Source organism: Xyrauchen texanus, chromosome 17, assembly GCF_025860055.1.
Source record: "Xyrauchen texanus isolate HMW12.3.18 chromosome 17, RBS_HiC_50CHRs, whole genome shotgun sequence".
NCBI lineage: Eukaryota > Metazoa > Chordata > Actinopteri > Cypriniformes > Catostomidae > Xyrauchen > Xyrauchen texanus.
In genome coordinates, this window is record NC_068292.1 from 37,412,583 (window position 1) to 37,431,173 (window position 18,591).

The following is an 18,591-nucleotide window of genomic DNA, read 5'->3' on the forward strand; positions in this document are numbered from 1 at the left end:
AACGTGAATAATCAACACTCCTGGACAGATAATAAAACTTTGATGAAAGAAATCTCACTTTCTTTTGTTGAAATTACATAAAATTCCACAAATTAGCCCCACTGTCCACATATGTAGACATACATTTTTTTAGAAAAGATATTTGCTCTAGAATTTAATATATATATATATTCTTGCTTGTTTATTAGGTGCTACTAGTTACAAATCAAAAAGGGAAATGGAAAATGCACACAGCAGTCACGTGGGGGTCTCAGGAGGTTAAATAAAGCGCTGACATGGTGTTGCATTGTAGACGACAGCTTTCAGGTTAACAAATTAATCGAGTAATGCATGAATATGTAACACTAAAAATTACAAATTGTACTGAACATGACTTGTACATACAGTTGTAGTCAAAGTTTACATACAGCTTAGCCAAATATATTTAAACTCACTTTTTCCACAATTCCTGGCATTTAATCTTAGAAAGAATTCCCTGTTTTAGGTCAGTAAGGATCAGTACTTTATTATATCAGAATAATAGTAGCGAGAATAATTTATTTTCCTTTCATCACATTCCCAGTGGGTCAGAAGTTTACATACACTTTGTTAGTATTTGGTACCATTGCCTTTAAATTGTTTATCTTGGGTCAAACGTTTTGGGTAACCTTCCACAAGTTTCTCACAATAAGTTGCTGGAATTTTTGCCCATTTTTCTAGACAGAACTGGTATAACTGTGTCAGGTTTGTAGGCCTCCTTGCTCGCACACACTTTTTCAGTTCTGCCCTCAAATTTCCTATCAGATTAAGGTCAAGGCTTTGTGATGGCAATTCCAATAGCTTGACTTTGTTGTTCATAAGTCATTTTGCCACAAATTTGAAGGTTATTGTGCATTTGGAAGACCCATTTGCGACCAAGCTTTAACTTCCTGGCTGATGTCTTGAGATGTTGCTTCAATATATCCACAACATTTTCCTTCCTCATGATGCCATCTTATTTTGTTTCATCAGACTAGATGAAACTTCTCCAAAAAGTAAGATCTTTGTCCTCACGTGCACTTGCAAACTGTAGTCTGTAGTCTTTTTATAGTGGTTTTGCAGAGTTGGCTTCTTTCTTGTTGAGCAACCTTTGAGGTTATGTCGATGTAAGTCTCGTTTTACTGTGGATATAGATACTTGTCTACCTGTTTCCTCCAGCATCTTCACAAGGTCCTTTTCTGTTGTTCTGGGATTGATGTGCACTTTTCACACCAAACTACATCCATCTCTTGGACACAGAATGTCATCTCCTTCCTGAGCGGTATGATGCCTGCATGGTCCCGTGGTGTTTATGCTTGTGTACTATTGTTGTACAGATGAACGTGGTACCTTCAGCCATTCGGAAATTGCTCCCAAGGATGAACCAGACTTGTGAAGGTCCACAATATTTTTTCTGAGGTCTTGGCTGATTTCTTTAGATTTTCCCATGATTTCAAGCAAAGAGGCACCGAGTTTGAAGGTATGCCTTAAAATACATACACCTCCAATCAGAATCTAATTGGCTAAAGACTTGACATTATTTTCTGGAATTTTCGAAGCTGTTTAAAGGCACAGTTAACTTAGTGTGTGTAAACTTCAACCCACTGGAATTGTGATATAGTCAAATAAAAGTGAAACAATCTGTCTGTAAACAATTGTTGGAAAAATTGCTCATAGCATGCACAAAGTAGATGTCCTAAACGACTTGACAAAATTATAGTATGCTAATATGAAGTCCGTAGAGTGGTTAAAAATTAGTTTTAATGACTTAAACCTAAATGTTTGTAAACCTCTGACTTCAACTGTATGTGTTTGAGCTTTTAACACAACATTTTTAACTTGTATCTCTTTATATCATTATTTATTCTCACATAAAAGATCAAAAGTACACAAGACATAATAGAAAAATAAAACGGTGTTTAGGAAAGCAAAGCGATTTATATAAAGCGATATCAGGATGAAGATTTCTTGTGGTTGGCAGCTGGGGACAGATAACAATTTTAAATACACATTTATGAAAAGAGCTTCCAACCTGTATAATTGCCCTTTTCACTTACAGGGTTTCGAACTTATTTCACCACGACTAAGCTAAGCATAACTTTTAAAGTTTTTTCACTGACACATAACTAACAGTTCACCTCAATGACAAGAAACCAACTTTTACTGTTCACTGAACTCTTGTCACTAAACAGGAACGATTTTGAGCATAATAAGCACAAAATATCTGTTCTGGGCCTAAAGCAATCACTATGAGCGAGCAAGTTCAATCCATGTAGCCTATAGGGGGCGCTCTGCCTCTGTGCAAAACTGAAACGAACGTTTCAATTGTGTTTATAACCCATAAAAGGGAAGAAAGTGCTTTGTTGTCTAGGATTACGTAGCATAGCTGTGCTTCAATAAAATATACAGAGACGTGATAAATAATATACAACTATTAAATATAGATGAGAGACAAGTTTCCTTCATTTAGCCGAATGTCTTGTGTATCAATGTTCAAGCCTCTGGCTCTTCATGCATGGTGTTTTCAAACGAAAAAATGACAAGAAGATAAAGCAGGAATCAAATGTATTCATTCATAAGTGCAGTCAAAAACTGTCAAGTCTTTCCTCTCCTTCTTAGTAGCCAATTTCTGCTGGAGACTACAGAGGGCAGCACCACACTGCCAAAGTCTCACTGCCTTTATGCATGCATGATCAATTCTGAGACTTCCCATTTCAGTTTTTCTTACGTTTATAAATCTTTCATAGACATGGCCAGCTGTAACACTGTCCAAGTAATACGTTTTCAAATACATTCCTGATTTAGCAAATGTTTAGTAACACAGCTGCTTTTAGTGCAGTGATGAATACAAAAGAATATAGATTGTATTGTACTAACGCTTTGATGTCACAGAAAATCATGTTTTGTTAAGGTCTGCACATCTGTGGGACACTGTACAGTATGCACACAACACTTATATGGCCTCAACAAATCAAGTATGCAGTTCATGTTTAAGTGAAAATGTTGCTTCCCAAAATAGAATATAACAAGAATAAAATACACTGCAAAAAATAAAGTGTGAGATGTTTGATTTTAAAGTGACAGTTCTAATGTGTTTGGCATGCACAATATAGCCAGACAGTTTTATTGACAAGGACCGATCTGGATATACTCATTTAGGGTGACTACATTTAATTTAACAAGTGCATGTACACCAAGTACAGTTAATTAAATAATAATAAAAAAAAAGCCATTTGTATCACTAAAGCTTATTAAACCTAAATCTAGCGATAAACAGCAGTACTTAACTAATTATTTATTTCACTACAAAAAAGATGACAAGTAACACTTTGCATTAGTGTTCCCTTTGTTAGGGGTTTATTAAATGACTAACAAGCCATTCAGAAATGCATATAAATCATTTATAGGCAGTTTTAGCAGCATGCATAAAAAAGGACAACTTTCATCCAATACTTGCCAATATACTGTATATAATGCCCAATGACCATTCAATCATACTGAACATTTATGTACAGGTTTCCAGTGTTAGCAATTTCTTAATAAATGCTTCACAGTTGAATTAGTCAGTGTTTTTTAACCAGTTCATTCAATGTGTTGTCTACTGCCCACCCAATGCAACCATAGATAATATCATGACCAGATGATTTGACTAGCACTGATCAGGAAATACTAACCAGTGTAAAAAGAAAAGGATGTTCTATTCAGTAACACACACCACGATTTTACAAGGTTTTTGCAATTTTTATTATTTTATATTTTTGACTGTCATCTTTACAATCATGTCTATACATCCCACCTTCATTCTCTCCCTCCCTGACCCGAATAAATAGCACACACTTTCATCACTCAGCAAGGGCTTTGCACAGCAGTGCCCACAGACAGACAGATAGCACTCTGATAACACACTCAGAGGAGGGAGAGATCACTGAGGCTGAAGGGCAGGACAGACTGAGACAACAAATGGAGATATGAGTGTATGGGGATGACAGTATCAGACTGTCCAAATCAAACAAGAGAACAACATAAAAAGACACAAAAATGAACCCAAAGCCTCTGGGCAAATCTCATGAAGCCTGTGTAGAACATGTTCGGGTCATATTTCACCCTATAATTAAATGAAAAATAATATTTAGCATGAAGAAAATGTAAAATTTGTTGACTAAAAAAAAAAGTGTTGTGCGCATGCGTTTACACGTGAAAATCAGAGAAGAATATGATGATTTCAAGTCTCATATAAACACTTTTCTTGTGTTAAAATATTTTTTTTGAATCAGCTGATTTATGGTACTATTTGTTTGCATGTAAAGACGCTCGCTGTTTTCGTAGCAATTAAGCACATTTCCCCCAATTCTCATTACTGTAATGTAAGGAACTGTATTCTCATTGTTGAAATGCAAAAATTATTATTTAAACCTATACAAATATTATTTCAGTTACAAAATATTTATACAATATTCATGCTTAAATATTAAAAATCATTGTATCCAGACAAGATGTTTTGCAGAAATGAGAATCATCATTAAGAATATTAAGCATTTCATACAAAGTGACAAGTAAAGCATCCACACACATAGTAACAGTAATGTTACACCCCCTTCATTACAGTAACAGAATTTATGGGGCAAATGAATTTAACTGTCTTAATAATAAATTACACAATTTAAAAATACTTAATGGTTCCACAAGTAGGCTTAATTTTCTTTATGCAAAATACACTTTGGGTGAAATACGACTTATTCTTTGCAAGATTCACCCATCTACAGTGTTGAATGAAATGTGAAATACATCACAATACTGCCTTCAGATCTCCTTTAGTTCTTCCTGGTCTTGAGTTCTGATTGGTCCTAAACAAACAGCCCCAGGAATGGCTGAATCCATGTGTACTGGTCGAGCTTACAGTAACCCTGAAAAGTTCAAGTTTGACTCCAGTAAAACTCAATGAGTTTCCAGACAATTTACACAACCACATACAATACCTCCCACTCACCCCATGTCATGAACACACAGGGATCTAAAAACAAAACTAATTAAAAAGTGTTCGATGTGTAAAAACAAGCATCACTCTGATACTCCATCCTAAGTAACAGCTGCATGTTTTACATTTCTTCTAATTATTATTCATATTTTTGCGTTCTGTATTTCTGATTAAATTCTAACAGTTTTTACAATTATACCCCATGATTATTGCTAAAACGAGAGTTCTTATCACTCATTTCACCCATTACTACATTGGTCCGTGTTCAAAGACAACACGAGCAGAAACACACAATGATTTAAGGACATTTCACTGCAACACAAAGTGCTTTTCTTAATCAGCGTTTTGTCTCTTTTCCAGTAAAAATATCTAAAACAAAATCATGTAAGATAACATTACTTTTCAGAGCATATTTCTTGGATTAAGTTGTTACCCCATTTGCAACTAGTTTTTATTGTTTGGTATAAACCAGATTTTTGTTTTTAACCACTAAATGTTTTAATTTATGCTTAAGAGGAAAACAAATTGCCAATAAGTCTTGTAATGCAAAATTGCTACTTAAATATATCTTGTTTTAAGGATGTTGGGACGATGACAAAAACAAAAATCAAACCTACTCTTTAAGAATAGTTTTTTCTTCTGCAGTGTAAACTGTAATTCAAGTCTATTAAATAAATACTGACACACTTTCTTACCCCATTCTGGCCAATTTTCAAAAATCAGCCAAAAAAAACTAAACAAAACGGAAGAGCTATTGAACAGAAAGGAGTGTCTCTTCCATGAAAGAAAAAATAAATGACCTGTTTATTCTGACCGGTGAACAGATTGACCTAGATTTGAGGCTGATGTCCTCCAGAAGATAGGAGAGCAGCGTCCACCATAAACCGCCTTCCCTCTTTGAAAGGTCCATCTTCGAATCATCTCTCCCAAACTGTGCTCGGCGCTTCTGAAAAATGAGTCCATGATGAGTTTGCAGTCTGCTAAAAGCTCACATTCAGCTTTCTCAGACATGCAGAATGGGTCAGAAAGGCTCAAGATGCAGCACAGCTGAAAGTCACGGAGGTTCTCCATATGCTGAGTATGACTGATCCCGTTCATTGGTGTTATTGCTTATGTCCCATAGAGGTCAAGGAGTTGAAACTGATGGAAGTGTTGAGTGTTTATTATACAGCCAGTAGAAAGTCATGTAGCTGTTGCTAGGATGTTTGGGTAACCCAGAGATACCCAACACACTCCCAATGTAATATCACAGAAAAAGAAGAAAGCACCATCTCCCTTCCCAGATTTGTCCCCTCCGGCTGTAAGCAGTTCTGTGAGGGGGTTACCGTACAGAGGCTAAGTGGAATCTCACGGATCCGTCAGTGTTTCTGGTGCTGGATCGGACTCCTGCTGTGTCTCTGGGGTGACTATTCCTCTATGAAGCTTCTCTAAAGACTGTTTCATCTACAAGAGGGGGAGAAGGCACAACTTTAACATTTGAAAAGTACCTGATACTGAGAGACATTATGAGAAGAATGTTGATGTGTATACAGTCATTTATTAGTGTACAGGCCTATAATTGAACAAACTGAAGCGGTATTTAACTGGCACAGAATCAATGAGGACCTCAATTCTACAGCATCCACCTTAAACACATAATAAAAACAACTAATTATACTAACTTAACCCTTCTGTTTTGGAGATAATAATTTGGAGATTTTTTATCAGCCGTTCTGTTTTGGTCAAAAAAGACCCGGTAGAGTACAGTGTAAATACAGCACCTCCCTTTTGATTATAAACATGACCATGGGCTTGTTTTTCGCATTTTATCTGGATAGAGCGCCGCCTATATGTCAGCGGTGGTACTACTCCTTTACAGTAGAGTAAAGGAGTAGGACCAACGCTGACATATATATTCCCCTTAAATGAGCCCCATTTCTATAGGCAGCTACAGTATAATCTATTTTGTACACAGACTATTTTATGCTATTTAAGAAGCATATTAAATGGGATATTAAGACAAGTTTTTTAGGAAATTGAATAATTGGCTTAAATTTGTTAGCAAAAATAGATTACAATATTGTGTGGAAAATAGTTATAATAACTATTTATCAAATTGGCTAATAATTAGTAAAATTGGTTAATAAATACAGTAGTTAAAATTAGTAATAATAATTATACAGAATCATGTATTTTATTAAAAAAATATTTTTATTTCAGAAAATAAATCTCCAGATCCCATCGACTTCCATAGAAAAGTCCTCCATACAAATCTAGCAATCAAGATGCCATAGAGACTTGTGGAGGATCTCTTATGACTTGGGCCAGAAAGCAACCATCTAACACCACCCTAGCGATGCCCTAGTTACCACTCAAACCACCCTGATTTCACATAAACATAAACCATTAAAAAATAATTTAAAAAATAATTTTGTCTTTTTTTTTTTTACTTTCATTTATTTATTTTTGTGGAAAATCTAAAAGGCATTTTGAATAAATACAAGAATAAAATGAGATTGTCACTCTTTTAAACTTTTAAATGAGTTAAAAATGAACAACATACACACACACACACACACACACACACACACACATAACCAATTTGAAATCTGTGAGAAGCAGCAATATTTAATTAAATATGAATTTCGCTGCAAAAAAATAAATAAAATAAATATAACATACGAACAAACTGATTCTCTACAATAAATTGGAATTGGTAAAGTCTTTAAATGTTTTTGGCCTAATGCTATATTTTCCTAAAGATAAGTCAATGTCTCTGCTGAGAGCTGCGAATGATTTATCTTTTAGTTTTAGAAATGTATCTCTGAGACGCACCTGATCCAGAAGTGTGACAGAAGATTCTAAAATCTGCTGCCATTTGTTCATCTGGGCCTGGTGGAACTGCTTCTGGAGCTGCAGTACCTGCGCCCACTCTCCTGCAGACTGAGGCAGAGGGCTGGGGAGAGGACGATAACTTTAAATCAGCATGAGAACAAGTTTTTTTGCAACCACTAAAAAGCAGAGTGAGCACACAACCATTCAGACCACCATATGACAACAATCATATCAGACAAGGATTTTAATGTACCTGTCAGTTAAAGAGTAGGAGTGCCAGGTCTCCAGTGTGTGTGCGGCCCGCTCGAGTGCCCAGAGTTTGTAGAACAGCATCATGTTCAGAGCCACTAGAACAACCAGACTGGAAGAGGAAGAGTGGAGAGATAATTATAGTTGTCTGTACTTGAGGGTGTATAAGGAATTGTGTTTGGGATCATGAAAACTTGTTTTCCTTGAAGCACAAGAGACAGAGGCTCTACCTGACACAGATCCTGTATGTGCAGGAGGTAGCCGGGAAAGCAAGATGAGAGGGAGGAACAGCAAGGAGAGAAATTAGTAGGCAAAAAAAGGGAAGAACAGAAAAAGAGTGATGGACAACACTTAGTAAATAACTGTTATTTGGAAAGATTGTTAAAGTATGGAGAGCCAAATTTCTCAAAATTGAAGGGATAGTTCACCCAAAAATAAACATTCTCTCAACATTTACTCACCTTCATGTCATCCCAGATGTGTATGACTTTCTTTCTTCTGCAGAACACAAATTATGATTTTTAGAAGAGTATTTCAGTGCTGTAGGTTCTCACAATACAAGTGAATGGGTGCCAAAACGTTGACGTTCCAAAAAGCACATAAAGGCATCATCAAAGTAATCCATATGACTCCAGTGATTTAATCCATATTTTCAAAAGTGATATGATACGTGTGAGTGAGAAACAGATCAATATTTCTAAGATCAAAGTATTTTTTTTGTCTTGAAATTCTTCTTCCTGCCCAGTAGGGGGCAGTAGGCATGAAGAATGTGAATCACCAAAAACAGAAGATGAAAGTTATATGTTTCTCACCCACACCTATCATATCACTTCTGAAGATACTGATTTTACATCTGGAGTCTTATGGATTACTTTTATGGTGATTTATGTGAATTTTGGAGCGTCAAACTTTTGGCACACATTCACTTGTAAAATGGATACATTATTATGATTATGGACCAAAAGAACTGATACATTCTTCTAAAAATCTTTATTTGAGTTCATCAGAAAAAAAAGAAAGTCAAAGACATCTGGGATGGCATGAAGGTGAGTAAATGAAGAAATAATTTTCATTTTTGGGTGAACTATTACTTTAAATAAATCATTAAATACAAAATTAAAAACATTATAAACCATTAAATAATTAAATCCACCCATTTATAATTTACAATTAGTTTTTTTAAGCTTTGGATCTTTTATTTTTCAGGGTTACATTTATCAGCACATCACTCAATGCAAGAGGGCTTCACTTTTCAAAATCAATCTACTAGGGGCTGTTCACAAAGGACATCTGCGCTGTTTAGGAATTGGTTTTCTATGTCAACAAGTGCTAGATGAACACGTTTGATGTCCATACATCATGTGACAAGTTTCACCGATTTTTCAGAATTTTGTGCAATGAGGACAGCGTTTGTACGATGCGGTTCAAGTTAAAAGAACTTAAAAGAAATGTACAATGCTAAATTTAGTGAGGAAAAAAAATAGAAGATAACTTCTGGGGAAGGGGGCGTGATTGTGAATTATGTGAATTGAGAAGTATTGTGTTATGTATTTATTTGATGTACAAATCTTCCCTTGGGATACAAATAAAACTTGAACTTGTACTTTTTAAAACATGCTTCAAATTTATTTATTTATTTTTTTAATTTATTTAGTGATTTCAATGAATGATCTAATAGTTATAAACCATTTTATTATGATCCATTTAATATTTAACTATTTAATAATTTTTTTTTTATATTTGGACCTCTAAACTACAGAGATACATCTCCCAAAAATGAACATTATAAACCTTTGTTCAGTCTCAAGCAGTTTGAAAACCCATATTGATTTTTTACCCCTATAAACACTGGCATAGCCACAGGCGGGCCTGGGTGGGACGGGCCACCCTTCGGGCATTCAGGCCCACCCAGTTAAGGTCTTATGGCCCTGTTCCACCAACAGCCAAAAGCTTACTGGACTCCGACTAACAAACCACTAACGTCATAGGCTGTCGGGTGGGATAATGTCAGTACCAAAGATTTCAAAACAACAGCTACTCTAAAAACAAAACCAGATCGCTGTCATTATAAAGAAGCTCTTTACACTGTAAACACCTGATGCAGTGGTGAGATGCACACTCATGGGATGGCAACCCTATACTGTGCAGCGGCTCTAACCATATTATTTTCCATGACTAATAAAATATTTGTAACAAATGCCATATGTGAATTGATTGGTATAAATTAAATTCATTATACAGTGAGGAAAATAAGTATTTGAACACCCTGCTATTTTGCAAGTTCTCCCACTTAGAAATAATGGAGGGGTCTGAAATTGTCATCGTAGGTGCATGTCCACTGTGAGAGATATAATCTAAAAAAAAAAATCCAGAAATCACAATGTATGATTTTTTAACTATTTATTTGTATGATACAGCTGCAAATAAGTATTTGAACACCTGTCTATCAGCTAGAATTCTGACCCTCAAAGACCTGTTAGTCTGCCTTTAAAATGTCCACCTCCACTCCATTTATTATCCTAAATTAGATGCACCTATTTGAGGTCGTTAGTTGCATAAAGACACCTGTCCACCCCATACAATCAGTAAGAATCCAACTACTAACATGGCCAAGACCAAAGAGCTGTCCAAAGACACTAGAGACAAAATTGTACACCTCCACAAGGCTGGAAAGGGCTACGGGAAATTGCCAAGCAGCTTGGTGAAAAAAGGTCCACTGTTGGAGCAATCATTAGAAAATGGAAGAAGCTAAACATGACTGTCAATCTCCCTCGGACTGGGGCTCCATGCAAGATCTCACCTCGTGGGGTCTCAATGATCCTAAGAAAGGTGAGAAATCAGCCCAGAACTACACGGGAGGAGCTGGTCAATGACCTGAAAAGAGCTGGGACCACCGTTTCCAAGGTTACTGTTGGTAATACACTAAGACGTCATGGTTTGAAATCATGCATGGCACAGAAGGTTCCCCTGCTTAAACCAGCACATGTCAAGGCCCGTCCTAAGTTTGCCAATGACCATTTGGATGATCCAGAGGAGTCATGGGAGAAAGTCATGTGGTCAGATGAGACCAAAATAGAACTTTTTGGTCATAATTCCACTAACCGTGTTTGGAGGAAGAAGAATGATGAGTACCATCCCAAGAACACCATCCCTATTGTGAAGCATGGGGGTGGTAGCATCATGCTTTGGGGGTGTTTTTCTGCACATGGGACAGGGCGACTGCACTGTATTAAGGAGAGGATGACTGGGGCCATGTATTGCGAGATTTTGGGGAACAACCTCCTTCCCTCAGTTAGAGCATTGAAGATGGGTCGAGGGTGGGTCTTCCAACATGACAATGACCCGAAGCACACAGCCAGGATAACCAAGGAGTGGCTCTGTAAGAAGCATATCAAGGTTCTGGCGTGGCCTAGCCAGTCTCCAGACCTAAACCCAATAGAGAATCTTTGGAGGGAGCTCAAACTCCGTGTTTCTCAGCGACAGCCCAGAAACCTGACTGATCTAGAGAAGATCTGTGTGGAGGAGTGGGCCAAAATCCCTCCTGCAGTGTGTGCAAACCTGGTGAAAAACTACAGGAAACGTTTGACCTCTGTAATTGCAAACAAAGGCTACTGTACCAAATATTAACATTGATTTTCTCAGGTGTTCAAATACTTATTTGCAGCTGTATCATACAAATAAATAGTTAAAAAATCATACATTGTGATTTCTGGATTTTTTTTTTAGATTATGTCTCTCACAGTGGACATGCACCTACATTGACAATTTCAGACCCCTCCATGATTTCTAAGTGGGAGAACTTGCAAAATAGCAGGGTGTTCAAATACTTATTTTCCTCACTGTATATTTAAATAATTTCTGACATGTTCATCAAAACCAGATCAAGTTGTAATTAGATACTGAATAAAAATATCTTTGGATGTTAAAATGCTCTCAAAACTCCTAAGACAATACACTCCATTCAAGATGAATAAAAATAATATTTACGATTATGAATTTGAACTGTTATAACTTCTATCAGTTGCATCAAAGGCAGCTTGTGACAGCATACTTATGCTACATAGAAATTTTGGATAACATTTTTCTTCAAAACCCCTAAGATTTTTTAACTCCAGCCTCTTTTTTTCCCCCAGACCTTCTAAAATGAAATTGTTATTCCAAATATCATATGCATGAATTTATTGCCATGAATTTTATATGACATAACTAAGGAAACAACCACAGGCATAGATAGATAGCTCAGATATTTTCAATACCTCCAAACCGCATCACGGCCATCTCTCCGCAACTTTAATGAGAGTAGGGTTGCGACGCAGTGACATGTTTAGGGAAACAAAAGTCCTTTTATTGACAGTTAACCATAGCGGAGACAGCGACAAAACTAGGAGTGGGAATCACATGGTAACAGGCAATATGATATAATGTCGATATTTAGGTCACAAAACGATATTATTGCGATTCTTTATTCTGGTGTATTGCGATTCAAACTATGATAAATGCCGATATTTCTCTCAATATTTCTCATTCCTCATCGTTGGACTAAAGAATCGATGCAAATCACCAAATGCATTGTTAAATGAACATAAAGGTGCCAGTTAATTTCCTAATATCCATGTACAATGCAAAGCCATAAGCATATAAGACCATAATGGCTCTCTATTTCTGTGGTTAGGTCAATGTATTGTAGCTAATCTTTCTAAAAATAAATTATAGTATTTATCCTAAACACTTTAAAAAGATTATTTATTACAACACAGTTTCAATACACAAAAGTATATTAGATTTCACCTAAAAGGTTAATTTTATGTGATACTAACATTTCTGTAAAAATACCTCAGTTAATGTTACTACTGTAAAATATAATTTAGTAATTTAGTAATGTAATACATTGTAGTAGCATGATAACGACACCTTCTAAAGGACTGTTGAATTCCTAGATGGATTTGGAAAAGAGAATATTTTTTTCACATCACCGCAATAATAATGTGGAAAAATGTAAATAATAATATTGATATTTGGCATGCAAATATCGATACCATATCACAAGGAAATAAGTTCCTGATAATTTAATATATCAATATCAAACCCATTTCTAGACAAAACCCCATTTCCATCTTTTACAGCACATTAAGCTGGCAAAACAATGAACAAAAATAATCCAATCTATGGTTAAATGTCCATTCTGTATTTAAATTTAAAACCATTGCTAGACTATATCCCCCAAAATTACCATATATTAAATCCTAATCTATATGGAAAACACTTATATATATATATATATATATATCTAAATTGTCTGAATGAACTAAATGTACTCAATCATGAATACTGCTGACTTTTCTTTTGTTAATGTACTAAAATTGCACAGTTAAACATTAAAATCTCAAATAAATAAACAAATGAGTTTACAGATCTTATACAATCGATAACTTCTCTTGGCCCACTCACCCAAACATTTCTGGCAACGCTAATGTCTGTAGAGCACAAAGATAGAACACTTTTGTGTACCATTGAAGAAACAAGTCATAAGGGTTTGGAATGAGGAAGATTACATGATGACAGAATTAAAAATTTTGGGTGATGAATGATTCTCAGCTTTCACAGGAATCCTAAAATAAACATCATAACATGTTGTCCAAGATGCCAGTAAATGGTACATTCTAATATTTAGAATCCCTCATCTTTAGAAATAAGAGCTGAGCTAAATGTCCTCAAGATCAGAAAAGAAGAGTTCTTAAACCGAAGCCAAACGCCACTAGTCATGACAACCCGACAGCTGGAATGAGCTCTGTTTGAACTTTGTTCCATCTAAAGTGAACCTGATGATATCAGCTGTTTGTGTGAATGCTGACATTACAAACTCACACACAAATGAAAGTTTATGGATAAAGATGGAAACACTCACATGAAGCTCACGATGAGCAGTATGGTGGATATGCTGTTGTTACTGCTGGCTCCTCGCCACCTCTGTTTTACATACGGAGCACCTGGAGAACAGAACAGGGTCTCAATAGTGCTGTAATTCCACATTCCACCACTAGATGTCAATGCATTTCAAGCACCAGGGTTTAGCTAACAGCACCTTTATAGAATAATAAAGAATATTAGCAAGTTAAATCTGATAAGAAAGAAAAATAGTCCACAAGAAAATTAGATAAAATTTCCCCCTTTTTTTGTTAGAATGGATCTTATTAGCGGACTCACTCGCTTCTCTCCTTTCGCGCTCCTCACCAATTCCTCTGTCTCCTCGTTCCCCGCCTCCTCCTCCGGGACCCTCCCTCTCTCTCTCCCGGTCTCCTGCTCGTCGGGGGCAGTTGCGTTTGCGTCTGCGCAGGGTCGGGGGTGTCTTGGCGGAGTCTGCGGACAGCACTTCCCCAGTACTCACCACGGAAACCTCTGTCTGTAGCAGCGTCTCCAACTTACACACCTCCATTTCTTACCAGCAACACAGGAAATAATTTTTACAACTAACACAACAATAATCCTATTTTTTATTATTATTATTATTATTATTATTATAAGAATAAGCAGTGATGGCTGGAATAGTTGGCCCAAAAATTTTAATTCTATCATAATTTACTCACACTCATGTTGTTCCAAACCCATGACTTTCGTTCTAGGCAGAATGTTATCCTCAGTCACCATTCACTCTAATTGTATGGGGGAAAAAAGGTGCATTGAAAGTGAATGGTGACTGAGGCTAACATTCTGTTAAGTAATTAAGGTTTGGAGCCACATGAGGGTGAGTGAATGATTTTTGGATTAACTTTATCAAAATAACAGGACGTCTCCATACCCATGTGTCTGTAATACTCTTCTATCCCACTCCAAGTGTTCTTCTCTATCAGAGCTTTCACAAGACTCCACGGCTGCTTCCTGTAGCAGATATTTGATGAGACCCTACAGACGCACACACAATGGGTTTCTCAGCAGAGTTTGCATTTGAAGCACAACAATACAAACATAACAATGGTCAGGAAGTTCTACCTGAGCCGACTCTTGTAATTGTTAACAGAGGTGAGGCAGTATCTGTGTACAGTGTAGAAATAGTCCTGGTAGGGGATGCCTGATGTTATGACCTCTGAGTCCACCACGTAGCACTCGCCCCGTGTGTTGTTCTTGTGGAGAGTCTGCGCAACACAATACGTACAATAAGAGTAGAGCATGTTTATTCCTGTTTATTAAAGGAATGTTCTGGGCTCAACCCAAATTAAGCAAGCTCTAACCTAGATGCTTTCAATTACTACAGAAAGTATAATGACTCATCCCACAGTTTGTAAAGCAAAGTTTACAATAATGCACTTACAATGGAAGTCTAAATGGCAAGGCATTCTGAATGGTTTTAGAAGCAGAAACATGCAGCTCTTAATTGTGTTAAAGCATTTATCTGATACACTCATCCAAAAATGTGTGTTATTTTAGATGTAAAGTTATTTGAGACGTAAAAATCATCCTGTAAGCATTGGAACTACTTTACTCTTCTGGTTATGCTTCACTAATGTATTTCCTGTGGGTGGAGTTTGCTCTATGTTAATTTAATTTAATTGATCAATTGTCACACATTATACATACATTTCTGCATATACATGGTTAAATTATTTATTTTTCACATATCCCAGCTAAGCTAAGCTGGGGTCAGAGTGCAGGGTCAGCCATGATACAGCACCCCTGGAGCAGATTCAGATTCAGGTTCAAGGGCCTTGCTCAAGGGCCCAACAGTGGTGTCTTGGTGGTGTTGGGGCTTGAACCCCTGACCTTCTGATCAGTAACCCAGAGCCTTAACCGCTGAGTTGAAAGATTGGATGTAATTTTGCACAGTTAAAGCTATGATACACTCAAGGTGAAGTTCTTCTTCATTCTTCACTCATAGTTAGGCAAAAAGCTTTTGAGCTTAAAGAATCCCCTTAAAAGGAAAGTTCACTAAAAAAATGTAATTCTCTCATCATTTACTCACCCTCATACCATCCCAGATGTGCATAACTTTCTTTCTTCAGCAGAAAACAAAGATATTTAGAAAAATATCTTAGCTCTGTAGGTCCATACAATGCAAGTGAATGATGATCAGACCTTTATAGCTCCAAAAATCACATAACGGAAACATTAAGTCCATCAGAAGGAATATAATAGGTGTGGGTGAGAAACAGAACCATATTTAAGTCCTTTTACTTTCAGTTGAGAAAGTGACATTAAAAAGGCACCACATGTGAATTTCAGATGTAAAATTGAAAGTGGAGATTGAGTAAAAAAAAATTACTTAAATTTGTATCCGTTTCTTACCCACACCCATTTTATCGCTTCTTAAGATATAGATTTAACCACTGGGGTCGTATGGATTACTTCGGTTTCTTTTATGTGATTTTTGGCGCTACAAAAATCTGATCACCATTCACTTGCATTTTAAGGACCTGCAGAGCTGAAATATTCTTCTAAAAATCTTAATTTGTGTTCTACTAAAGAATTTAAATTTTTGGGTGAACTATACAGGTTTTTTAATAGAAAGACATCGATCCTATTGCAAAGATGGGTGTATAAAAGTGTGACAACTCTGCACTCCAGTGTGTTTGTGTTGACTGATTTCAAATTGGCATGATCAATATAGGGTCACATCCACAAAAATCGAGGTTACAGTGAGGCATTAACAATGGAAGAGAATAGAGCTGATTTTTGGCAAGAAGGTGAAACTTAATTTTTGCAGCCCAAATGATGCAATACAGTGTGCACTTAACAATACACTATACACTCAGCCATGTAGTGTATGAATTTTCCAAGTGTAGTATTGACCCATATGGAAGACTTCACAGAAACATTCGCTCCTTAACAGCTGTCGGAAATTACGTTTCAAATACATGAGATTTGTTGCCGCTAGCTTTAGCGTGTTAGCAAACCTCAGTTCAACACTTGTATCTCAAACAATGTACGTTCACACAGCGTGGGGTGATGATAAAGAATTCAACTCATATTTGTAATGTGCTGTCTTCACTGAAGTTTCACTAGTTACCATTTTCTCCATTATTATCAAGTGTTCAACATTCCACACTCCGTTTTGATGGTCGATGAAGTACAAACTAACACACTACTTCCACAACAAAATGCTATAGGAAAGTGTAGAAGTGTACTATTTGAGAGGCACCTATAAATTATTTTGTTAAAATGTGTGTATTATTTGATCTATAAAGTTATTTAAATAATAATTTTAATGGTCATTTTACGGTTTGGGGGTTTAATTCATTATGTTGTCATAGCGATGAAGCTGTAAAATTAGTACTTTACACAGAAAAGGTTAGTAAGCGATTTTATCACACTAAAATCATGTTAACATGATTACCGTTTTCATCGTGTGGCTATACTTTAGCGTGGTGTGGTCACATAGTGATTGCCTCAATCCAGGTGGCGGAAGCCGAATCCCAGCCCGTCCGACAACCCGCGAATCTTATCACATGGCTTGTTGAGCGCGTTGCCACGAAGACATAGCTCCTGTGGAGGCTTCACGCCATCCACTGCGGCATCCACGCTCAACTCACCATGCACCCCACCGAGAACGAACCACATTATAGTGACCATGAGGAGGTTACCCCATGTGACTCTACCCTCCCTAGCAACCGGGACAATTTAGTTGCTTAGGAGACCTGGCTGGAGTCACTCAGCGCCCAGGGATTCGAACTAGCGAACTCCAGGGGTGGTAGCCAGCGTCTTTACCACTGAGCTACTCAGGCCCCAAATTTTTGCTTTTTTAAAGAAAAGGAGGGGCGAGTAGAAATAATTTGTAGTGGTAATCAACATTATACCACAAATTCTGTTGAATGAGATTAACTTGTATAGAACACATTATTTTAATGTTTATTCTGGTGAAATGCCTTGCCCCATAGACTTCCATTGTAAGTGCATCACTGTAAACACAATTTTACAAACTGAAGGATGAGTCAAAAGTATTTTCCCAAGTTTATCCTGCAACATTCCTTTTAAATCTAAAATGACAACCATTGTGTCAATGAGCAATGCTCATAGATCTGGAATTTACTACTGCAGATTTAAATGAATTTCTGTGGGTATTTTCCCCTTAGGTGTGATGCAAATACCATTGGCTCCAATTACCATGTGACATCACCCTTGGAAAGAACGAATGTGATTAAGAAACAACTAAGATACAGAAAGAGCAAGTTGGACCCACCTGTGTTTCCACCACAGGAGCAGTTTTTGGGCCCAGCGGGTTGTTGATGGCGATGGTGTAACTCAGAACTCTACTGCTGCTTCCACTGCTGCTGTCCTGCTGCCACTCATGTACAGACAGATCTGAACCAATCACATGAGACAGAGTCAGAGAGAGAGAGAGAGAGAGAAGAACAGTTAGGTTATTCATTAGGGAACAGAGCGAGAAGAAGGATTGATCATTACAGTCAGAGCACTTGCAGGGGTACAGATTAGGGGGCAATTATCCATGCAGACAACACAGACAAAGAGCTCAGCATGAGAGAAAAACACTACTCACACTGTGCTATGGAGGCTACCATCCCTTTGTCTATCGTTACAGATGATAAACATAGTCAATATTAGAATCT

The 18,591-nt window shown here is 36.8% G+C and overlaps 1 protein-coding gene across 1 annotated transcript in view; it reads right to left on the reverse strand.

Annotated features, from left to right (window-relative positions):
• Positions 1-6,266: 6,266 nt before the first annotated feature.
• LOC127657685 (protein Aster-A-like) overlaps positions 6,267-18,591 on the reverse strand; it is a 44,397-nt gene continuing 32,072 nt past the window's right edge. The window contains 8 exon segments of the mRNA XM_052146529.1: positions 6,267-6,415; positions 7,787-7,907; positions 8,040-8,147; positions 13,941-14,022; positions 14,240-14,470; positions 14,832-14,935; positions 15,023-15,165; positions 18,204-18,325. Coding sequence (XP_052002489.1) covers positions 6,320-6,415; positions 7,787-7,907; positions 8,040-8,147; positions 13,941-14,022; positions 14,240-14,470; positions 14,832-14,935; positions 15,023-15,165; positions 18,204-18,325 — 1,007 coding nt within the window. The 3' untranslated portion in view covers positions 6,267-6,319.